The sequence below is a fragment of the Canis lupus genome, chromosome 9, assembly GCF_003254725.2.
Source record: "Canis lupus dingo isolate Sandy chromosome 9, ASM325472v2, whole genome shotgun sequence".
NCBI classification, from domain to species: Eukaryota; Metazoa; Chordata; class Mammalia; order Carnivora; family Canidae; genus Canis; species Canis lupus.
In genome coordinates this window covers 14,395,716-14,416,980 of record NC_064251.1, presented here as the reverse complement: position 1 = coordinate 14,416,980, position 21,265 = coordinate 14,395,716, and the positions used below count along the sequence as shown (strand labels likewise).

General features: G+C 46.9%; 1 protein-coding gene across 4 annotated transcripts in view; it reads right to left on the bottom strand.

Annotated features, from left to right (window-relative positions):
• Positions 1-5,384: 5,384 nt before the first annotated feature.
• PECAM1 (platelet and endothelial cell adhesion molecule 1) overlaps positions 5,385-21,265 on the bottom strand; it is a 53,668-nt gene continuing 37,787 nt past the window's right edge. The window contains exons 14-16 of one of the 4 annotated variants that reach the window (XM_025436500.3): positions 20,434-20,490; positions 10,765-10,787; positions 5,385-6,430 (exon numbers count right to left, since the gene is read on the bottom strand). In XM_025436500.3, the coding sequence (XP_025292285.1) occupies positions 6,401-6,430; positions 10,765-10,787; positions 20,434-20,490 (110 nt within the window). In that variant the 3' untranslated portion in view covers positions 5,385-6,400. The remainder of the gene's footprint in view (positions 6,431-10,764; positions 10,788-20,433; positions 20,491-21,265) is intronic. The other 3 variants (XM_025436501.3, XM_025436502.3, XM_025436503.3) reach the window with 3 other exon arrangements.

Sequence of the window (21,265 nt, the reverse complement as noted above, 5' to 3'; positions counted from 1 at the left end):
GTTGTGAGTTCAAGCCCCACACCAGGCTCCACACCCAGTGTGGGAAAAAAAAGAAAAAATATATATATAAAATTAAAATATAAATTCCACTACTGGTTATTTACTCAAAGAAAACAAAAAACACTAATTTGAAAAAAATACATGCACCTCTATGTCTATTGCAGCATTATTTACAATAGGCAAGATATGCAAGCAGCCCAAGTGTCCATCAATAGATGAATGGTTAAAGAAGATGTGGTATATATCTACAGTGGAACATTAATCAGCCTTAAAAAATGAGATCTTGCCATTTGCAACAATATAGATGAACCTAGAAGGTATTATGCTAAGTGAAATAAGTCAAAGACAAATACCGTATGATTTCACTTATATGGGGAATATAAAAAACAAAACAAACAAAGCAGAAACAGAGCCATAAATAGAGAGAACAAACTGATAGTTGCCAGAAGGGAAGAGGGTGGGAGTTGGGCAAAATGGGTGAAGGGGAATGGGAGCTACAGGCTTACAGTTATAGAATGAATAAGTCACGGGGATGAAAGGCACAACATAGGTAATACAGTCAAGGTAACAGCGTTGTATGGTGACAGCAGCTACTCTCGCAGTGAGTACAGCATAACATACAGAATTTTTTAATCACTATGTTGTACACCTGAAACTAATGTAATGCTGTGTGTCAACTATACTTTGGGATTTTTTTTTAATGAAAAATTTCACAGTGAAGTAAAGGAATAAGAAAGGAAAAAAAAGGAATATACAAACTTCAATTCTGTATTAGGCCAAGTAATCGCGGATGGGGGAGAAAGGAAAGATGAAATGGAGGGCAAAAAGGAATGGCACAGCAGGGAAAGGATGAGAGATGAGAGGGAGGACACAAAGAACATTAGAGACAGTAACACGGTGATAATGCAGAGGTGGAGACACCAAACACAAGAAAGCAAAGCACAATGAGCAAACAAACACCAGACTGGGATGGCTCAACAGATTGATTATGTTATTTTCAGGTAAATCACTGGTGCCATACCTTTCTATTTATAGGAGCATCTTAGAAACATGGAAAGTCAGAGCTGCAAGGACTTGAGCTCATTTTATCTAATTCCTTCTGTACTGGGTTGAATAGTATCCCCCTGAAATTCATGTCTATGTGAAGGAACCTCACAATGTGAGTCTTTTTGGAAATAGTAATTAGTAAAGATGTGGTCATACTGGATAAGAATGGGCTCTAACTCCAATGACTGGTGTCTTTAGAGAAGGCCATGTGAAGACACAGACCAGATATGTATGGAAAAATGCCTTGTGTGACAGAGGCAGGGATTAGTGACTTAGCTGCAAGCCAAGGGTTACCATCGATTACCAACAACCCAAAAGCTAGAGGAAGCAAGACAAGAATCTTCTCTAGAGCCTTTGGAGGGAGTATGGCACTGTGGGCAACTTGACTGGGGACTTATGGCCTCCAGAGCAGAGGGAGAATACATGTTTCTTGTTATAAGTCAGAGTTTATGGTTATTTGCTATGGCAGCCCTAGAAAATGAATACACCTTGTTTTGTAGAAGAGCTTGAGGGTATGTGACATCTCCAAGGTTACAGAGTCAAGTGGTAGCCAATATCCTATTGCAACTTGGTTTTCCTTCATCCTCTGTAAACATAGAAATCATTTTTCTCTTCTATTCTCAAAATTCATGTTGAAATACAAATTTTTTTCCCACTGAATTTTGAAATCTATATGATGGGGACAATTCAGGTTTTAGAAATACTTTTAATTATTTTTTTTAAGATTTTGTTTATTTATTCATAAGAGAGAGAGAGAGAGAGAGAGAGAGAGAGGCAGAGACACAGGCAGAGGGAAAAGCAGGCTCCATGCAGGGAGCCCAATGTGGGACTCGATCCCGGAACTCCAGGATCACATCCTGGGCCAAAGGCAGGGGCTAAACCGCTGAGCCACCCAGGGATCCCCAGAACTATTAAGTTTTTTTTTTTTTTTATGATAGTCACAGAGAGAGAGAGAGGCAGAGACATAGGCAGAAGGAGAAGCAGGCTCCATGCACCGGGAGCCCGACGTGGGATTCGATCCCGGCTCTCCAGGATCGCGCCCTGGGCCAAAGGCAGGCGCCAAACCGCTGCGCCACCCAGGGATCCCGAACTATTAAGTTTTTAAGTTAATTTACTGTCTATTCCTTTGCTTTACCAAAATAGCCTAATAGCTTATTACTTTTGAGAGACTAGGGCTGTCCCTTTTTAACACTGAAATCACCATTTATTTCTTTATTTTGAGCAATTATCTCAAGGCAAGTCAAGTTCCTCTAGAGATATTGGACTTAAAACTATCCAGAAAGTAGTCTCTTTGAGAAGAAATGGGTTAATAACTCTTGGGTTTTTTGTTTGTTTGTTTGTTTGTTTGTTTGTTTGTTTTTAAAGATATTTTATTCATGTGAGAGCAAGAGAGAGCACAAGAGCACAAGCAGGAAGGTCAGAGGGAGAAGGAGAAGCAGGCTCCCTGCTCAGCAGATCTCGATCCCAGAATCCTGGGATCGTGACTGAGCCAAAGGTAGATGCTTAACTGACTGAGTCACCCAGGTGCCCCTTTTTGGGGTTTTTTAACAGACACCAAATCATATGGAGTGTACATGAGTGTTTATTTTGTAGTTCTTAACCTTGTTTTGGACCTTGTCTCTGAGAAACTGATAAAAACGGACTCTTTTCCAGAAAATTGCAGACTCTCACAACTTTTTGCCCCTACTTTCAGGGGGTTCACAGCCACCGTACCCTACCCCCCCGCCCCCCCGCCCGTGGACCCAGCTGTGGAGACTACCCTCAAATAGCTGGGCTTCCATTTCCCTGCAGTTTGCCACACGGTGGTGAACAAGGGCAGAATCTGGCCCATGGCAGAGATTCTTCTCTCCAACATGCTAATGACACACATGGAGGGGCTTAAAAATGACTGTGCTTAGGAGCTGAGTGTGGCTGAGCAACTTGCAGAAAACTTCTCCTGAAGACTCTCAAAGATGGAGTCAGGCCAGTGAGGTGCCTGGCAGAAATTTCAGAGGACAATGGTAGCTTTTTGAGAGGGCCAATTTAAAAAAACAAAACAAAACAAAAATTAGGAGGATTAATTGATCCTTGGGCTGGAAAGGACCTGGGGCCAACAGACTGTCTTCCGGCCATTCCTTGAGGACACCAACCTCTCCCTTGCCTCGGGGCCTTAGCACGCTTTCCCCTTCTGTCAGCCATGCTCACCTCACCTTTCCCGCCTGGTTCCCTTTACTGTCCCCAGGTCTTTGGTTAGACCCAATTTCCTCTTGGACATTTTGTCTGATTCCTCAGGGTCAGTGTTAGAAGCTCTTTCTCTGTGCCTGCATCAGATCTGAATTCCTCCATCTGTCTTTGTCCCTCCTATTGTAATTGGCGCTCTACGCATCTGTATCTCTACTGGATTGTGTGTTCCAGGAAGAACAGAGGCCAAGGGATTCTTACAATCTGGCCTATTTCCAACAGTGTCGGGAAAACAGAGCATGACGGAGGCAAAATAAATGGTTCAATGCAGGCATTACTGGCATTTTCGACTTGATAGTTATTTGTGATGGCCAACTGTCCTGTGCTTTGTAGGACATTTAGCAGCATCCCTGGCTTCTCTCCATCAGATGCCAGTTCCATCCCCCACCCAGTTGGGACAATTAAAAATGTCTCCGGACACTGCCCAGCGACCCTGGGAGGCAAAATCACCCTAGTAGAAAACCACTGTTTTGATGGATGAATGCTGACCTTGGAGTCACCTCTCTGATCTTGCATCTATGTCAGGGGGCAAGAATACAGTTTATGTTAATGCTGATGGAGTGCTCAGTGTCTGCTCCTGAAATGGGTGGGTGACCTCTTGTCAGAGGGGAAAAAAATTCCACTCTGTGGTTGCAAAGGAGTCCTTTAGTGACATTACAATCTGAGGACACGAGAGGGAGCCCTGACCGCCGAGGAGAACCTGGCCTCTCCCAGAAAGGGTGACTGTCGCTATTCTTCAGTGATGAGCTCTGGTTTAGATGCTTGGTTATGCCATCAGGTTAGGACAGCTGAACCAGGATCTTGGACTTAGATTTTTAGCTACTGAATCTACTATGAAAGATCCCTGCGTGTGTGATTTCCCTCTCAGAAATATAGATGAGAGGAAAAACAAAGATCCCCTTATGCTCCATAAATAAGTTATAAGCAATAGGAACTGCTTTTAAGTTATAAGCAGTCCCAGCTTCCATGGCAATGGCCTTGCTTTGATGGCAGCAGGGACTGAGGAGTTGTCACGATGGCTGTGGGTTCTCTCCAGATCAGCACATCAACCATCAGATTTGAAGTTCATTACAGACCATTTCATCCTTCGCCTCCAACCTGAGTCCATGGCCCTGGAATCTGGGAAATTATATGACATTTTTGTGATACAGCTTTGTGTGTGTGTGTGTGCATGTGTGCATGTGAGAGAGTCCCTAGCTTTCATCTTATTTTCAAAGGAGCCTAAACTCTCCAAATGTTAAGAACCATTAGTCCAATCTCCTTATTGTGAAGAAGAACCCGAAGCTCAGAGGTTAAGAGGCTCCTTCACGTTTCTGTGGCTGTCATGTGGCAGAATCAGGACCGTACTCCATGGCTCCCTCTGCCTTCAGGCCCAGGAGGGTGGTGTTCTGATGGGGACCCAGACTCCGGGACAGTGAGGTCTGGTCTGAGGCCACTGAGGCTGGCTTAGAGGGGTAGGAGGGTGCTTTGCCAGTAGGGTTACCAGATAAAATATGAGATGCCTAGTGAAATTTGAATCTCAGATAAATGAATACTTTTACAATATAAGTACACCCCAAATATTATGTGGGATATACTTACATTCAAAAGATATTCCCTGTTTATCTAAAATTCAAATTTAACTGAGCATCATGGATGTTTTTGGTTTTCTTTTAAAGATTTTATTTATTCTGGAGAGACCCACAGAGAGAGGCAGAGATGTAGGCAGAGGGAGAAACAGGCTCCCTGCGATGAGCCCAATGTGGGACTTGATCCCAGGACCCCAGGATCATGATTTGAAGGCAGATGCTCAACCACTGAGCCAGCCAGGCACCCCTGTTTTGGGGTTTTGTTGTTGTTTTTGTTGTTGTTCAACCTGGCAACCCCATCTGCCAGGGACAGCCTGCAGGCTTTGGCTTGGGACGCTGAGGCACTAGCCAATGGATATTAATGACTCAGTGTTTGACCCTCAGACTACCCCTGGCCCTGCCTTCAATGAAGGCCACAGAAGCCCCTGGCCTGTGTGAGATAGCCAGCTGATAAGACCCGCTTGGTTCTTTGTGACTTCAGAAGGTCCAGAGTCCAAGCACTAGCTATTCTATAGGAATGCAGCCTCTTAGAAGATGACATCTCACAGGTCCGGGAAGAGGAAAGATCAAATTTATTTAATACAAAACCTTGCAGCTGTGTCACTGAGGTGGAGGGTGGGTGTGTGTGGGGGTAAATGGTTTCCGTTAGGTCTGCTCACTAGTGAAATCCCACCGCAAGATGGCTGCATCTTGGCTACTCGTCCACTCACTCAAGGCACCATCAGAAACATCTTAAGACCTCAGAAGACCATTTCTTTAGCAAGGAATAAATTAAAAAAAAAAATTAGTGAGAAAAGTATGCATTTCGTTTTCCTATTAAAAACAGTATTTGCTGTAGGCAAACAGCTTCCTGTCTTGAAGCCTTCAGCATGGTAAGAAAAGAAAGAAAGGGTATAAAAAAACAGCTTAAGAACATCTGTGCTCCGTCCAACATTGTTTTCTATTTTATGCATTGCCCGGAATGAACCTTATCTTCAAGTGGGCATCTCACAGGGGTGACTCCCAGGCAGCTTTGTTTCTGCATCTGTGGCAGGTGAGGTCATGGAGGGCACCGGGTGCAGCTGTCTGCTGGGTGCCATGCACTTCCAAGGACCAAGGACTACCCAGAAGCATAGGCCTTTGAAGGACCAAAGGCAAAGAGAAAAATGAGCCCCTAAGCCAGGCCGTTCACTGGAAGTGATCGACTACAAAACAAAAATGGTTTCTGTGTGTGAAGATAACTAGGAAAAGTTCTTTATCTCTGTACAAGAGAAAATATTCAAGTTTCAAAATATCCCAATGACCTGTTTACCCTGAATCTTCTGCGGCTCTCAGCTCCTGAGGATGCTCCAACTTGGTGAGAGGGGGGCCGGGTAAGAATTGACCAGCCCCTCTGTATCTCTTTATGCCCCACAGAAATGTAGTAGGATGGATTAAGGACTGGTGACTTGGCCTGAGGAATTGCTATGTTCAGTGGGAGCAGGGCAGATTCATAAATAAGTGCACAGAGCTCTCGGAATACAGGGATCATCTGCTCTTCTTGGGATGTGATGTCCTCTCAGGGAGGAGCGTCTGCTCCCGTGGTCCTAAGTTCTGTCAAGGGAGCCTTCCGTTCTCTGTAGGAACAAGACAGAAGACAAGCTATGGTCATACCCTTTAGGACTGAAGACGAGCCTGGTGGAAAGAGATGTCAAACTGCAGACAGCACTTGACAAAGGAACCCCAAAGCAGTGCTATGTTGGGCTGGTACCTCCACCCTGGAAGGCCAGCTCTCACCCACACTTTTCCCTTTTGTCTATCCCAACTCTGCAGGGCTGCAGCCTTCACTCCCTGGAGACATGTTCCACATTAGAATATCAACCAGCTTTATCAGGCAACTTACTGTATGTACACCCAGTGCTAGGTCCTGTGGGTGCTACACTTACACACAGAGCAAGTCTACTAAAGTTAAGAGAGATCTGGCTTCTTGTTCCAGCTCTGCTTCTAACATGAGATGAACCTTCTCTGTCTGTTTTTTAATTGCAAAGTCGAAGGGCTTCTACATGGATAAATGTTGAAGACATTACACTAAGTGAAAGAACCCAGAAGCAAAAGGAACAAATATTGTACGATTCTATTTACATGAGGTCCCCTGAGTAGTCAAACTGATAAGAGCTAGAAAGGAAAACTCTGGTTCCCAGGTGCTGGGGGGAAGTGCAAATGGGGAGTTAATGTTTAATGGGTAGACTTTTGGTTTGGAATGATGAAAAAGTCCTGTGGATGGATGGTGGTAATGTCTGCACAACACTATGAATATACCTAATGCCACTGAACTATAACTTAAAAATGGTTAAAGTGGTAAATTTTGTTGTATGTTTTGTGCAAAAGGAAAAAAAAAGGTTCCACATGCCATCTTGTAATGTTTTCTAGCTGCTTTGCATGGTATTTTTTGACACCTATGCATTCACCAGTGACTGGACCCCCACCTGACCCAAGCGCTATTATCTATATGGAGGATGCAAGAATTTTATATCCTATTCATTACTGACACACGGTGCTACCACGTGGAAGAGGTCCTAACAAGCTGCAGGAGGTTTGCAAGAGGCCTGAGCTAAGCCAGAGAAGGTCTTCATGGAGCCGGCCTCCAAGGTGGGGCAGGTATAGAGACAAATGGATGTAGAGGGGCAAGAGTGGGGCAGGTGGAAAATGCTGGAGCTGAGGGGCCCTGGGCCCCAAAGGGCAGGCAGCAAATGAGTCCATGACTCTGGACCCTCTGTGAGCACAGGGCTCCCTGCTGCAGGTGGACCTCAAGGAAGCAAGAGTGGGGGCAGCTGTGGGGATTAGCCAGGTCTTGAAAGCCCCGTGGCCAGGCTGGTTGGCTCCCAGAGGGTGGGCTGAGCTAGAGTCCCTGTTTTGTTCTGGCTCTGCCACGTCTGAGGAGACTCTCAGAACAGGATGCAGGTCCAAAGGGCTCCAGCTGGCAGGTCCAGGCTCTGCCTCTCCTTTGCCAGGAGAGACACTGACAAGTGGGCCAAGAGAGTGGTGTTGGCCCCCGAGGGCTGGAGGCCTGCCAGCCTTGGCAGCTACCTTCCCTTCATTTCTTCCGCTTTGCCCAGAGGGGTGACCCTGATGTCCAGCCTTCCTGCAGGCCCCAGACCAAGTCCCTCCCTAGACACCTCTGCTCTCCTTCACCAGGCGAGGTGAGTACTGCGGATGGAAAGGGCTGGGCCACAGTCAACCGGACCTTGAAATAAAGGTTAACATGCGCACATCCAAGACCTGTCCTTCCAGGGGCTTAAATCAGTGGCCAGCTGTCAGCCACTCAAGAACAGCCTTGAAATCGCCCCACTTCTAGACAGAACATAGTGTGGATGCTCTCAAAGGTCATTTTGCTTCTAATGGCCCTTTCTGCTTCTAGAATGTATGTGCCCCTTATAGAGCACTTCCAGTAAACCAAGTCTGTGCTAGGTATTCATTTAACCCTCGCAACTACCAGGTGGTGGTGGGATGGTTATTACCTCCGATTTACAGGTGAAGAAACCAAGGCCTCCAGGAGTTTAGGTTAGGTTTTAAGGAGGTAGGAGAGAGGGGTGGGATCTCTGGTTCCTAAGTCAAAGCCTGGCTTTGGTTGAATTCTGTAAAGAGGCCATTTCAGGGCCAAGTGATATAAATCCCCCATCCATACCTCATGCTGCCAGTGATGAAGAGACCTTTACATAGATAATCATAGATTATCTGGCTGGCTCCCCAGAGGGAAGGAGGTCAGTTGTGACTGGGGAGCCGCCTTCTTGCAATAAGAAGGCAAGGCTTTCTGCAAGATCCTGGGCCTCAAGAAGGTTCACCCCTTTCATGTAAGTACGAGGTGTTCTCTTTCACATTATCTGTCTGCCTGGGCCACAAACACAATTTATAAACAAGGCAAAAAACGGCAGAGGAAAAATGAAGTCAGAATGTGCCATTGAAGCAAGTCAAACAATACTAAATTAGTATTTGGCTAAGTGGCTATCTCATTGTTAAGATATTTCCTCCAGTGTGTTTTCAGAAGCAACGGCCATTAAACAACTGGGAATGATCGCCAGGTTTGATTTCAGGAAGGAAATCCCCTCCCATTTCCCTGCTGGGCAATTCAATTAATTTTCTCCTGACCCTCACCAGCTGATCATTAGCAAAACTAGACCTGCTTCTTTTATAAACAAAATGCATTTGCTTAAAGATTTGAAATCTCTTTCCCAACGGCTGGGAACCCCTGAGCTCCCGCCAAAAGACTATTATTTGAGATGGCAGGCCTGGCTGTATGAGCTCTCGGGGGCATCCTGGGAGCAGACTCCTGGACCCACGGGCCAGCTTCTGGGGAAAAGGAAAGTTCTATCTGTCCTGGAGCTCAGTGCCTTTGTCCAGGGTCACCGTTTGGATTGAAGACAAAGTAAATAAGTCAGTCCCGCAGGCCCAGCAGACCTGCCTTGGGTGAACACAGCTCTGTTTATTGTAGTGAGAGCATCTCTTTATCTGGATCCCACACTGTCCATGAAGCAAAGTTCTTACTTTCCACTTTCTCAAGGCCATGACAGCTGGAACAATGATGTCACTTTTTTGAGGGAGTCTGGGAAACCTAGATTCTAGTCCTGGCTCTGCTACTACCTAGCTGGGTGACCCTGGGCAGGCTGTTCTAACAACCTGGCCCTCAGTTTTGTCCCCTGTACATTGGGACCCCTGCCCTACCAATGCAAGTCTCTGGTTTCAGGAGTCTGGGTGGGATTAGGCTAGAAAAAGACATTTATTTCATTCCTCTTTTCCTCAAATTGATAGCTTTCCTCCATAAAAAAGAATGTCAGTGGTTTCCTGCCCATCAAAGGCATAATGAGCTATTTTATAAAAATTCAGACTCCAGGAAGACAAAGGAAGCCGGGGGCCCATTGCAAGGGCTATCAGCAATCTTGCAGAAAATTCTTCCCAAACTTTAAAGAAGCAGTTCCTCATTTCTCGAGGTACTAGCTCCCAGTTAGTTAACCCCTGCACTGTTGGAGAGATTGTAAGGTTGGGAGTGGGAGGACAGGGGGAGGCAGGTCTTAGCAAAATTTGAACTGGGACCTCTACATTTAAAAAAAAAACATTCCATTTGCCAAGTAGTGGCTTCCTAAATTCTCAGTTTCCTACAGAGTGAAACCTCATAATGAGGTTTGAGACCATTGCTTGCAAGCCCTAACTGACCTCTTCCTAGCACTTGTTCCCACACCCTTTCCCCTCCCATTCTGAGCTGCTTGGACTGCTCCTCCCCTCATACCTCAGCTCCTGCTGATCTTTCTACCTGGACCTGCTAGTCAGACTCATTCCTCATGGCCTGCTCCAGTGACCCCTTCCTTGGGGAGGAAACAGCTAACCAGGCTGGTCTCTCTTCCACATTTCCATAGCGTCTGGTGACCACCTTGCTTTATTAGTATTAACTCATCTCATTCCCTCACTGGGTCAAGGACTTTGAGTGGCCTCTGTGGCAGAGGGCCTGGTGTGTTGGGGTGACCGGCATAGGTTCTCAGAGTTCAAAGCTCAAATGAGCTGTGGGTTCCTACCCCCCTCAAGCATGTCTGCCCCCCCAACCCCCTGACCAGTCTACTTCATTTCCAAAACCTCAGCCTAGACTAGGAGGAAATGTACACTTCAATTATGGGGAGCTAAGTACCCTAGATTCTCAATTCTATGGGGAGGGGAAATTCTGTCTTCATAGGAGGGCCGTGATATAATGATAGAAATGGTGGGAGAGAATATTTGAAATTACAATAGGCCAGAATGTCTGGCCAACCTGACCACACCTTCACTGTCCCAGGCTAGTTCTGAGTTCCCTGGGGCTCCTGGTCTAAAACAGATGGGGCCAGTGTAGGGGTGTGATAAGTGGGAACGCAGAACCTGGGTGAGTTTGGAAATATTGCATTGTTTAATGGACTATTTTTTTAAAAATGTTTATGAAATGTGTACTTACAGAATATCTGTTTTCCATGAAATCTGCAAAACAAAAGATAACATGGAGGTGAGCAGTGCACTGAGCACCTTAGGCTCCCCCATCCCCACAATCTCAGGAACTGGGTGGGTAAAGGAAGGGGGGCGGTGCAGAAGGAGATGCCAGAGCCACAGGTTTACTGGGTGCTCAGCGGGATGGCTCCTTTGCCCACAGACAGCTTCCTCTAGACCCTGTCGCTCCATGTGAACAGTATATAAAATCCTTGGCAGCTCATTGGACATTTAAAACAGTTTAAATATATATATTTTTAAAGTAATCTCTACACCCATCGTGGGGCTTGACCCTAAGATTAAGTATCACATGCATGTGGCACCTGGGTGGCTCAGTGGTTGAGTCTCTGCCTTTGGCTCAGGGCATGATCTTGGGGTCCTGGGATGGACCTGCACTGACCTGCTCCCTGTGGGGAGCCTGCTTCTCCCTCTGCCTATGTCTCTGCCTCTGTGTCTCTCATGAATAAATACAATTACAAAAAAAAAAAAAAAAAAAAAGAGTCACATGCTTCACTGAGCCAGCCAGGTACCCCTTAAATACTTTTTTAAAAATTAGTACTGCATGTTATTTCAGGAAAAAAACTGAAAACTCCAGTGAAGTAGAAAGTAACGGATAAACATGATCTCTGGTTCCACCCTTCAAACCCTGTTGCCACTCTTGTCTTCCAGTGATTTTCTGCTCTCAAGAGGCTTTTTTTCTGAGTTCAGATATACAATATAGGCCATTTTATAGCCTATCCTTATTACATAACACAATTTTATAAACATTCTCTGGCACCTTCTTAAGCATAATTGGTAGAAGCTGCATAATAATTGTTAAATAGATGTGTACTTGTTTACTTCTCCAGTTCATTACTTTAAAAATTTAGGTTCTTTCCAAGTTTCTACTATCCTCTTTGGGAATAAAGCTATTCCCCTATTTCATACTAGTTTGTCCATTCCCAGGAGTGGGATCAGGGGGGCAGAAGGTATACACATTTCTAATGCTCTTGGGATATATGACCCAAGGGTTCTCTGAAATGGGAGGGCCACCCCCTGCCCTGCCCATGGAGAGATTCATCCCAACACTGTCTTCTTCTCAGAGTGCACGCTGGGACTGGATGACCCTGCCAGGCTACAGTGATGAAGATGGGCCTGGCCAAATGTCAGGAAGATCAGAGTGAGGTGAAGAAAGGCCAGTAAGAACAGAAAACATTGTGTTGAGGGTGAGCCAACCCTGCCTGTGTTAGGGACAGTTTTCACCAAAACACACAAGAGAGGGCTGTGGTTTGCCTGTTTGAGAAGGACCAGGCCTCACTAGCAGCTGTTTCTAAATGGGCCCTGGTCCATATTGTTGGGGCTTATTCCCCCAAAGAGCCCCTTATGGACATAGACCTGAAGACAGAGAAGTCATGGGACTTCTTGTTGTCTGGGGAAGGTCCCAGGAGGAGATGTGGGTATTGGGGATGGTTGCCAATCTTGAAGGTGGTGGAGGTAATGGCAGGAGGGCCCTTACCCACCCCCTCTGAGTCCTCAGTGTTACTAGGGGGATGTACTCCAATGGGCCTCAGTTTCTGCCCCGCTGCCTAACCTGAGTTTTGGGCAGTCTCAGGGCCCACCTGTCACAACGGTAGTCACAGCCCTTCTGTTTCTTTCTCTAATTTAAAAATATCCTGTTTCCAAAAGTCCACTTCCCACTCAAACCCTGTCTTATCACAGCTCTATTGTGCGTCCCCTTGAGAGGGAACAGGGCCAGAAGTTCCTAAGGGGCCCCCTTCTGTCCTGGCTGGGCCAGAGGCAGACGTCAACGGCCAAAAGGATGAATCAGCCTGACTGCGAAGTCGAGCCATTGTGTAAACTTCCACGCATTGAGTGAGGCATGGGCAGCACTCCCACCTCCAACCCAAATCTGACCTGGAAGGACCTGAAGGACCCCCATGCTTCCCACCCCCCAAAACCCCAAGGGCTCTGGAATGAGACACAAGAAAGAAAGAACCTTAGGCTGTGTTTCCTAAAGCAATATGAATATAAAAAACTTCTAATATGCTGAAAATAGTGAGGGAACCCTAGGTTTATGCACACTTGTAGTTTCTGCTTCTTTTTGGTAAGAGAGCAATCACCACAAAAATAGAATCTGGTGGGGGCACCTGGGTGGCTCAGTCAGTTAAGCTAAATGTCTGCCTTCAGCTCAGGTCATAATCTCAGGATCCTGGGATTGAGTCCCTTGGCAAGCTCCCTGCTCAATGGGGAGTCTGCTTCTCCTTCTTCCTCCGCTTGCTCTCTCTCTCTCGTCTCAAATTAATAAATATTAAAAAAAAAAAAAAAAAAAGAATCTGGTGGGTAGTACCAATTTTTTTTCCAGGGTGCTTTTTTACCTTCTTGGATTCTAAAGTAGGAAATAGCACCCTGGGCCGGGGTTGGCAGTGCCCATTGGCCTGGCTGGTTTGGACCACACAGGATGGGTGGGGACTGAGCCCCAAGTGTTCTTCTCTCCCTCCCAGAGGGGTTGTGACAGAGAGGCCCTCTGTTCTATGGTTCTTTCTTGATGACAGCTACTCTTAGTATATTAAATTTCTACCCCCTTTGGAAACACCTGGAACAGCAGGAGAGAGCAGAAGGTGAAGACTGAGTGAGCAGATACTCTGATGGGAAGGTAGGCCCTGTCTGACCCAAAAGGCATAGGTTAGTGTCTGGGGCAGGACTTGGCATTTCTTCCCAGGGCCTGGAGTTGGCAGGTGGGATGTGCCCAGGACACCTTCCGAGGTGGGCACAGGGCATCTAGAGAGGAAAACCAGCTCTCCTGCTGGGAGATTTATGGGAAGTAAATTTCTACAAGCGACGGTTTCTTAACACTGGCATTACTGACATTCTAGGTTGGATTTTTTTTTTTTTTTGAGTTTACTTACTGCTCTTTAGTAATGTCTATATCCAGTGTGGGGCTCAAAACTCATGACCCTGAGATCAAGAGTTTCATGCTCCTCCAACTGAGCAAGCCAGGTGCCCCTGGCTGGATCATTCTTTGTTGTGCTGGCTGTTGTAAGATGTTTAGCCGTATTCCTGTCCTCCATACATTAGATGCTATAGCACCCCTTCTACCTGCCCTGCCTTGGCCCCCATTATGACAACGGAAAACCTCTCCTGCCTTGAGGACCAGTGCTTCAAGCTGTGGAAATGTCATCTTAGACCTGAGTTTTCATAGGGAAGAACTTGACTGCATTGTTGACTGTAGCAAACCATTTCATTCTTCTGTTTTTGTTTTTTTGTTTTGTTTTGTTTTTTGTTTTTGTTTTTGTTTGTTTTTCTTCATTCTTCTGTTTTAAAATCCAGTGTAGGGGCATCTGGGTGGCTCAGTGGTTGAGCACCTGCCTTTGGCTCAAGTCATGATCCCAGGGTCCTGGGATTGAGTCCTGCAACAGGCTCCCTGCAGGGATCCTGCTTCTCCCTCTGCCTGTGTCTCTGCCTCTCTCTGTGTCTCTCATGCATAAATATATAAATAACAAAATCCAGTGTAAATATACACAAATAGGTTTTGCTTTGGATGACCTGCAAGCCATTTTATGAAGTACTTTTAGAATAAACTGGAGCATTATAAAATGTCAAGGACTGAATCAGAGTAAAGATACAAACTTTCCAGGTGAGCTGGATATTGCAGTCCACAGGAGGCTCTCAGCCAGGCTGAGTGAAGTTGTGGAGAAAGCCATAGGTAGTCATGCCTCTGTGGAGAGGCTCCCAGTCCAGCTCTAATTTCTCCCTTTTTGTTCTTGTCAGTAGGAGAGCAAGGGGAGGAAAAGAAAACCAAACCTTTCCCTGGATTAGTCAGAGAAAGAGGAAGTTGATGACAGGTCAAAGAAGTTTGGGGGCAGGGTGGTATTTGGGGGTGGGGAGCTTTTGATGCCAGGTCACCCTGCAGCCCAGAGCACCAAAGCTCTGAACAGGCCCTGGGAGGACACACCACCTAAACCAAGAGAACTCAGATGAGTGACACATTATCCTGCATAAAGTCCAAGGTAATAGGGGATGAGAGTAAAAATTGGGCCCAGTTAAATGTTAACAGAGAAAGGCACCAAACTGTAACCTGTATTACTTTCTCTAGACACTCACTTTTTAGGATTATCTACATTACCACTTAATAAGAGACACAAAAACAGACTTTGTTCCCCTTTCTGGAAAGCCAGTTCAGAAGTCCTAGCCAGAGTCCCTGTTGATGACTGGGGTTTGCAAACTTGACCTCAGGCAAATCACTGAAAATGGAATACTTCCTTTAAAAAGCTTCAAGTAAAAAAAATTAAAAAATAAAATAATAAAATAAAATAAAATAAAATAAAAAAAGCTTCAAGTGCCAAACTTGCAGATCTAAGTTACAAGAAATTGTCTGCAAGTTCTTCCTGGCCTAAGCAAGCTGATGGTTACATAGATGCAAAAGCTTTCTCAACCTATTAGGGCTGTATTCTAGGGTTTGCTTTCCCTTCTCCTTAGGCTTCTCTCAATTTGGTCTCTTCAGAAACACATTTCCTAGTTCTGAGAACCCCTCTCCTTCTTTCCCTAACATGTTGTAATGAATCACCTAACAGTTGCAGAGGGGAAAAGCTCAAAGATCAGGGGTATCCTTGCCCTAGACTGAGTTAATTGCTGGAACAAGATGTTAGCTTAGCTCTATGTCAACAAAATAGTAAGCTCCAAACAGAAGAGCAGACCTAACTATAGCCATGACCCAGCAGGGGATACGGAGTTGGAAGAGATTGCCCCGCCTACCAATTTTATTGAACCCACCTGCCCACCAGTCTTATCATCACCCCCTCCACACTCTCCTGAGAACACAGGTGTTCACTGCAGCAGTTCCACGTGGGTGAGTGGCATTTTATTGAAAAATTAAGGAGAAAACAAACACCCTGAGGAAGAAATGAGGGGTGGAAACCAAGTCATATAACTGGATAAGGACAGGGACACCTGGGGTGCTGAGCAGTTGCGTGTCTGCCTTTGGCTCAGGGTGTGATCCCGGAGTCCCAGGATGGAGTCCCATATCAGACTCCCAGCATGGAGCCTGCTTCTCCCTCTGCCTGTGTTTCTGCCTCTCTCTCTGTGTCTCTCATGAATAAATAAATAAAACCTTAAAAACAAACAAACAAACTGGATAAGGACAGGGCTGAGATCAAACTCCAGGCCTCTATCTCCCACTTAGGGTGTTCCCTTTAGGATTACAGCAGGAAGAACCAACCAGGTGGACTCCAGCCAACACAAACATGACAGAAGCACAGTGAGTTGGCCCCTGAGACCCATGACTTAATTCAGATTTGAAGGGAAAACTCAGGCTTAATAGCAAATACTTATAGGGTCTTGGAGTGGAAAGTGAATAAAGCATTAGGATGGGCTCCAAGGGACCTAGGAAGTAACTCTTAGAAGTTACTTAGAACCAACATGTTCTGGGGGAATGGCTCAGGACAGACCAAAGCATAGACAAATGACCATTACTTCCAACTGCCAGGACAGTGACTCTGTGTTGTCACTGGAAGGCAACCTAAGGTCATCCATTCAATCACCTGATTTGACATAAAAACGCTGAGCATAGTCAAATTCACAGATAGACCAAGTAGAATGGTTGTTGCCAAGGGCTGGGGAGAGTAGCGAGTTCTTATTTACTGGGTATGAAGTTTCACTTTGGGAAGATGAAAAAGTTCTGGAGATGGATGGTGATGATGGTTGTATGGCTTTGTGAATGTATTTAATGCCACTGAAATGTACACTTACAATGCTAAGTGGGATGTATATTTTGTCACAGTTACACACACGTATACACACACACAAAGCTGAGCTTAGAGCCTAAAGCCAAGATTGCAAAGACCTAGCTCCTCCCACAGCCTACAGATGCCCAACACTCCTCAGCCAGCCCACAACACGCTCCCTAGGGCACTGGACCTACCCAGAGCCCCGCCCTGGAGCTGCTCCTTGGAGGCAGGCCTGCCCGATGCCCTTTTGCTTATCTAGAGGAGCAGTTTTCCTTTGTATCACTCAGGGGAAAAAGGGGTTTAAGAGCCAGAACTACGCCCTGTGAGCCATTTCCCAAAATAGCCAGCCCTGAAGTGCTGCTGGCTGGAAGGTGGTGAGGACTGAGAAATTAGGGTGGGAAGAATAAAGGCCGAAGAAGGAAGGGTTGGAGAAGACCTAGCTCTGCATGCAGCCTGTTCACTGACCTATCCAGAGACTCACGGTCACCAGTGGGTGTCACCTTTATTATGTGTCACCTTTCTCCCCCCCCCCCCCAAACATGCATGCACAGGTGTACACACACACATATACTCCGGTTGGAGGATGATCTCTGCTGGCCACCCCTGAGTGATCCTTACAGGATTGCTGGGGAGTGAGGAAGACCCTACCCCTTCCAACAGGAAACAGAACATAACTTGTGGTACAATCAGAAGGGAACTCAGAGCATCCAGAAGATGCTTCTATAAGACCAACAGCCTCAACATGTGAGAATTTGCTAGGAATACAAATTAGCCCCACTCCACACCTACTGAATCAGAAATTCAGGGGGTGGTGGAGCCACACCATCTGTGTTTTAACAGGCCTGGAGAATACTCCATCCAGATTCCAGCCCGTGTCCCTCATTTCACAGAGGTGGTGACCAGGGTCCCAAGAGATTCTGCGACTCACCCAGACCATACAGGCTGTTATTTTTAAGAGAGGTGAATCCTCTAATGAAATGGATGATAATGTGAAACTGAACAAAGAGAGCTGGAATGTAGCAGCACGCAGTCCACAGTCCGTTGTTTTGGCAGCATGGACATGGAGAAGAAACGTGAAGAGCTCCGCTGGGTAGCCAAGCTCCCAGCCTCCAAATCCCTGCTCTGCCTCTATTGGCCTTGGGATTGGGAGGAGTTATTTAACCTCTGGGCCCATTTTTCCCATCTGCAGGGTAGGAATAGTAGTAGAGCCTCCATCAACTCTAGGATGGTTGTGAGGATTGAGCACAGAGCGGCCTCTGACAGAGGAAAGGAAAGAAAAGGGAAGAGACTTGACCCGAGGTCAGCAACCTCCTCCCAGGGAGCAGGAAATGCTCGGAAACAGCAGCTCCGGAGGCTTCCAGGACAGAGCCTCTTCGGCAAGGGGCGACCACAGACTTCCAAAGCAGCACTGTGATTTTGGCTGGGGGCTCAGGGCTTTCTGTACCCTCCACCCCATACACTGGGCAGCAGCCGGCTGCCAGTCAGAGACCAGATGACAGAGGAGCCCGGGGCTAGCAGACTCCTGATGGCCCAGGTGGGGCAGGGGGAGCGCCCTGGCCCGAAGTCAGGAGATGGCTCCAGTCTCTGCCTGGGCCTCCCACTGAACCCTAGGGCTCCAGTTTCTCTGGCATCTCTCAGCTAAAAGGGCTTGGATGCTCCTGTACAGTAGGGATAATCCGAGGACTGGTGCTGGGGTAATTAGCACCATCCACCCCCACCCCCGCCCGGCCCTAGGCTTCCTCATCCTCCTTTCCTTATTGAAATCATCTCTAGGGCACCTGGGTAGCTCAGTGGTTGAGCGTCTGCCTTTGGCTCAGGTTGTGATTCCAGGGTCCTGAGAGCGAGTCCCACATTGGGCTCCCTGCAGGGAACCTGCTTCTCCCTCTGCTATGTCTCTGCCTCTCTCTGTGTCTCTTATGAATAAATAAATAAAATCTTAAAAAAAAAAAGTCAGTGGGTACAGAAAGAAGCCTTCTAGGAGCTTCCTTTCTTTAACCAGGATCAGAAACTGTTGAGTAATGAAGACAGCCATAAAGCCCCTCTCCCAGGGAAGGTTTCTGGCTCCCAACATGACAAAGTCGGTGCTGAGATGGACTTACATAAACAAACCTTCATTAGCTTCCTCTGTGTATTTACCTTCCCACTCTGTCACTTCTCTGCAAATTTATTGTTCTTGGTTAACATGTTAAATAAGCCCCCAGTTTTAACCACTCTGCAGAGTTTCTCATCACTTCTCCCGCTAATCTGTCTTTGGTCAGTCTAACTGCCCCTTTGGGAGGCACTGGGTTATGGCCTTCACCAGCTGTAAAGGGTCTCCAGCAGGAGGCTCAGGCACAGCAGACCCTGAGACCTCCAGTGGGGGAGGAGTCCCCGTGGACTCCACACACCACCAGCTTCCTTTCCTCAAAACCAAAGGCAGTGCAGGTGTGTGATCAGTGATGGGAAGGGTAGAGTCCAGCTCCAGGGTGGCCCAGTTTGAGGACTTGCTTCCTGTGTGAACTTGGGCAAGTGTTTTAAGTGAGGCTCTATGCCTCAGGATCCTCATCTGGAAAATGGAACTTACTGTGAGGATTCAAAGAGATATTGTAACATAGACCACTTGGCATACACAGTAAACGCTCAATCCTTTCACATAACCAAAGCAACCCAAAGTGAACAACCTCAGGGACCAGGAGGGGAGTAGAAGGGGTGTTTTCACACAATTACCAAACAGGACCAAGCATGAGCCCTCCTGGAGCCCTAACTTTTTGTTATACTGGAAGGATAGAGGACATCTATTTATTTCCAAATTTGCATTTTGCTAGCTCTAGAGTGCAAAATGAGACACCAAAACCAAAAATTGCCCCAGGAGATGGTTTCCGAAAATCAGTGTCAAGTTCCACAAGAGACTGAGTTTCTGTTCTACCCTTGAAAATACCATTAAAAAAAAAATTAATGAAGGGGTGATTCTTCTTTCAGATAAGAAGTAGTCTCCTCCAGTTAAGACAGTGCTTCTCATAGGCTGGCAGCGTCAACAACATCTGGGAACCTGCTAGAGTTCAGATTCTGGAGATTTTGATTCTGTGGGTCTGGGCTGGCCCTGAGACCCCAACTGGTACCGGTCTGTGGCCCATGCTCAGAGAAGCTGGACTGTACCAAAGTTTCTGGGCCAGTTGCAATGCTTCTCAGAGAATCCACTTAAATACAGGAATGTTGTACAAAGTAAGATATCCACATAGTGACCACTTCCCCCAGAATCTTACTAATAAGCCTTGGGTTATGAGTTATTTTCAGAATTTAAAAGTAGTCTTTATATTCCATTCATTTCCCCAGAATGGGATAGAATAATTTTACAAAAAATGATACTGCTGGGAGCCTGCCCAGTTCCATGGGCACTGTGCTGAGTCCTGGGGGAAGCTCTTCATGACAAAGTGGTGGAGTGGGAACTGAGCTGGGGATCTCGAATCAAAGACAGGGAGAAACAAAGGAGCAGATCCATACCCCACCCCCAGAGAGACTAAAGCTACCCAGCATCTTCAAAGTAAAGCACTGACTTTGTCTATGAACTTTGGGCACCCATTGGTGCACCAGGGCCTGTGGAATTGGGGGCAGGTAAGGAGCGCTGGTGGGCTCCTGAGAATAGGTGGGGCCATGCCACCTCTCTTGGGGTTACATGAGCACACAGTGGTGCCAGGACACACTCCAGCCCAACTGCCCATTAGCTAGGTATGAACATGTGAGGTTCTGTTTCCCTGGCATGCAGTAGGCACTTACTAAGTGTTCATTGACTAAATTACAGCACACATAACACGTGTCTACTTTTTAAGAGTGGCAGGAGAGAGGCAGTCAATAGCTTCACCCTCCTTTGCTCCTTCTTCTTCCTGCCCCCTCCCCAGGCCCCCTGGAGGACTCAGGAGGAAGCATCCCCCAGGCTGGGGGAGTCAGGGGCCCTCACTCACCAGGGTTAGCTTTCCGGATTTCACTGTACACCGTCTCTGTGCCCTTGGTTTCCAGACCTGGAAAGTGACCAGGCACAGTCAACAGCCGCCTCTGGGCACCAGGTCAGCCCACTGCCGAAGCAGGAGAATGTCTGAGGCTCCCTGCTTGCCCGCTACCCCACCCCACAAGTGCCTGTCTCCATCAGGGCCTGGAGACCTTGTTGCCACTAAGCTCAGGCCATTTCCTGGCTTTAGAAGATCCTGGTCTAATTATCATCATTCTCAGCCTGGAAGTATGAGATCAACAGGCCATTATGGGGGCAGGTCCACCTACTCAAGGGGAACCCTGGACCTGAGGGCAGGCCACATGTAGAGGGGTCTCCAGTATAGGCCTGCAGCCTCCAGCTCACGCGAGGCCCCATCCTTCCTTCCCTCCCAGCGTGTCTCTGTGTCCAGCTGCTTTGCCAGCCCCTCCCAGGAGGCAGGGCTCTGAGGCCTGGGTTAGAGCCTGGGCATCATCTCTGACTTTAAGGCTCAGCTGGGACTGAGAACCACTTAAAATCTTGACAGCTGGGCTAGTTGATTTCAAATGCCAACACCTGGGCCTCATACTGATTCTGATGGGCTAGGGTGGCCCTGGCACCAGTGTTTTCTTAGAGCTTCCAGGGGATTCTAATAGGCAGATAGGGTTGAGATCCTCTGGTCTGGACTCTTATGGAAAGGCAGACAGATGACCGACCAGGGTACGGGTTATACCCAGAGGAGACTCAGGGTTTGGGGTACAAAGCACCCAGGAGGGCATCTGTTGAAGTATATGTACAGGCTGTGTATACACACACTGGTACACACACAG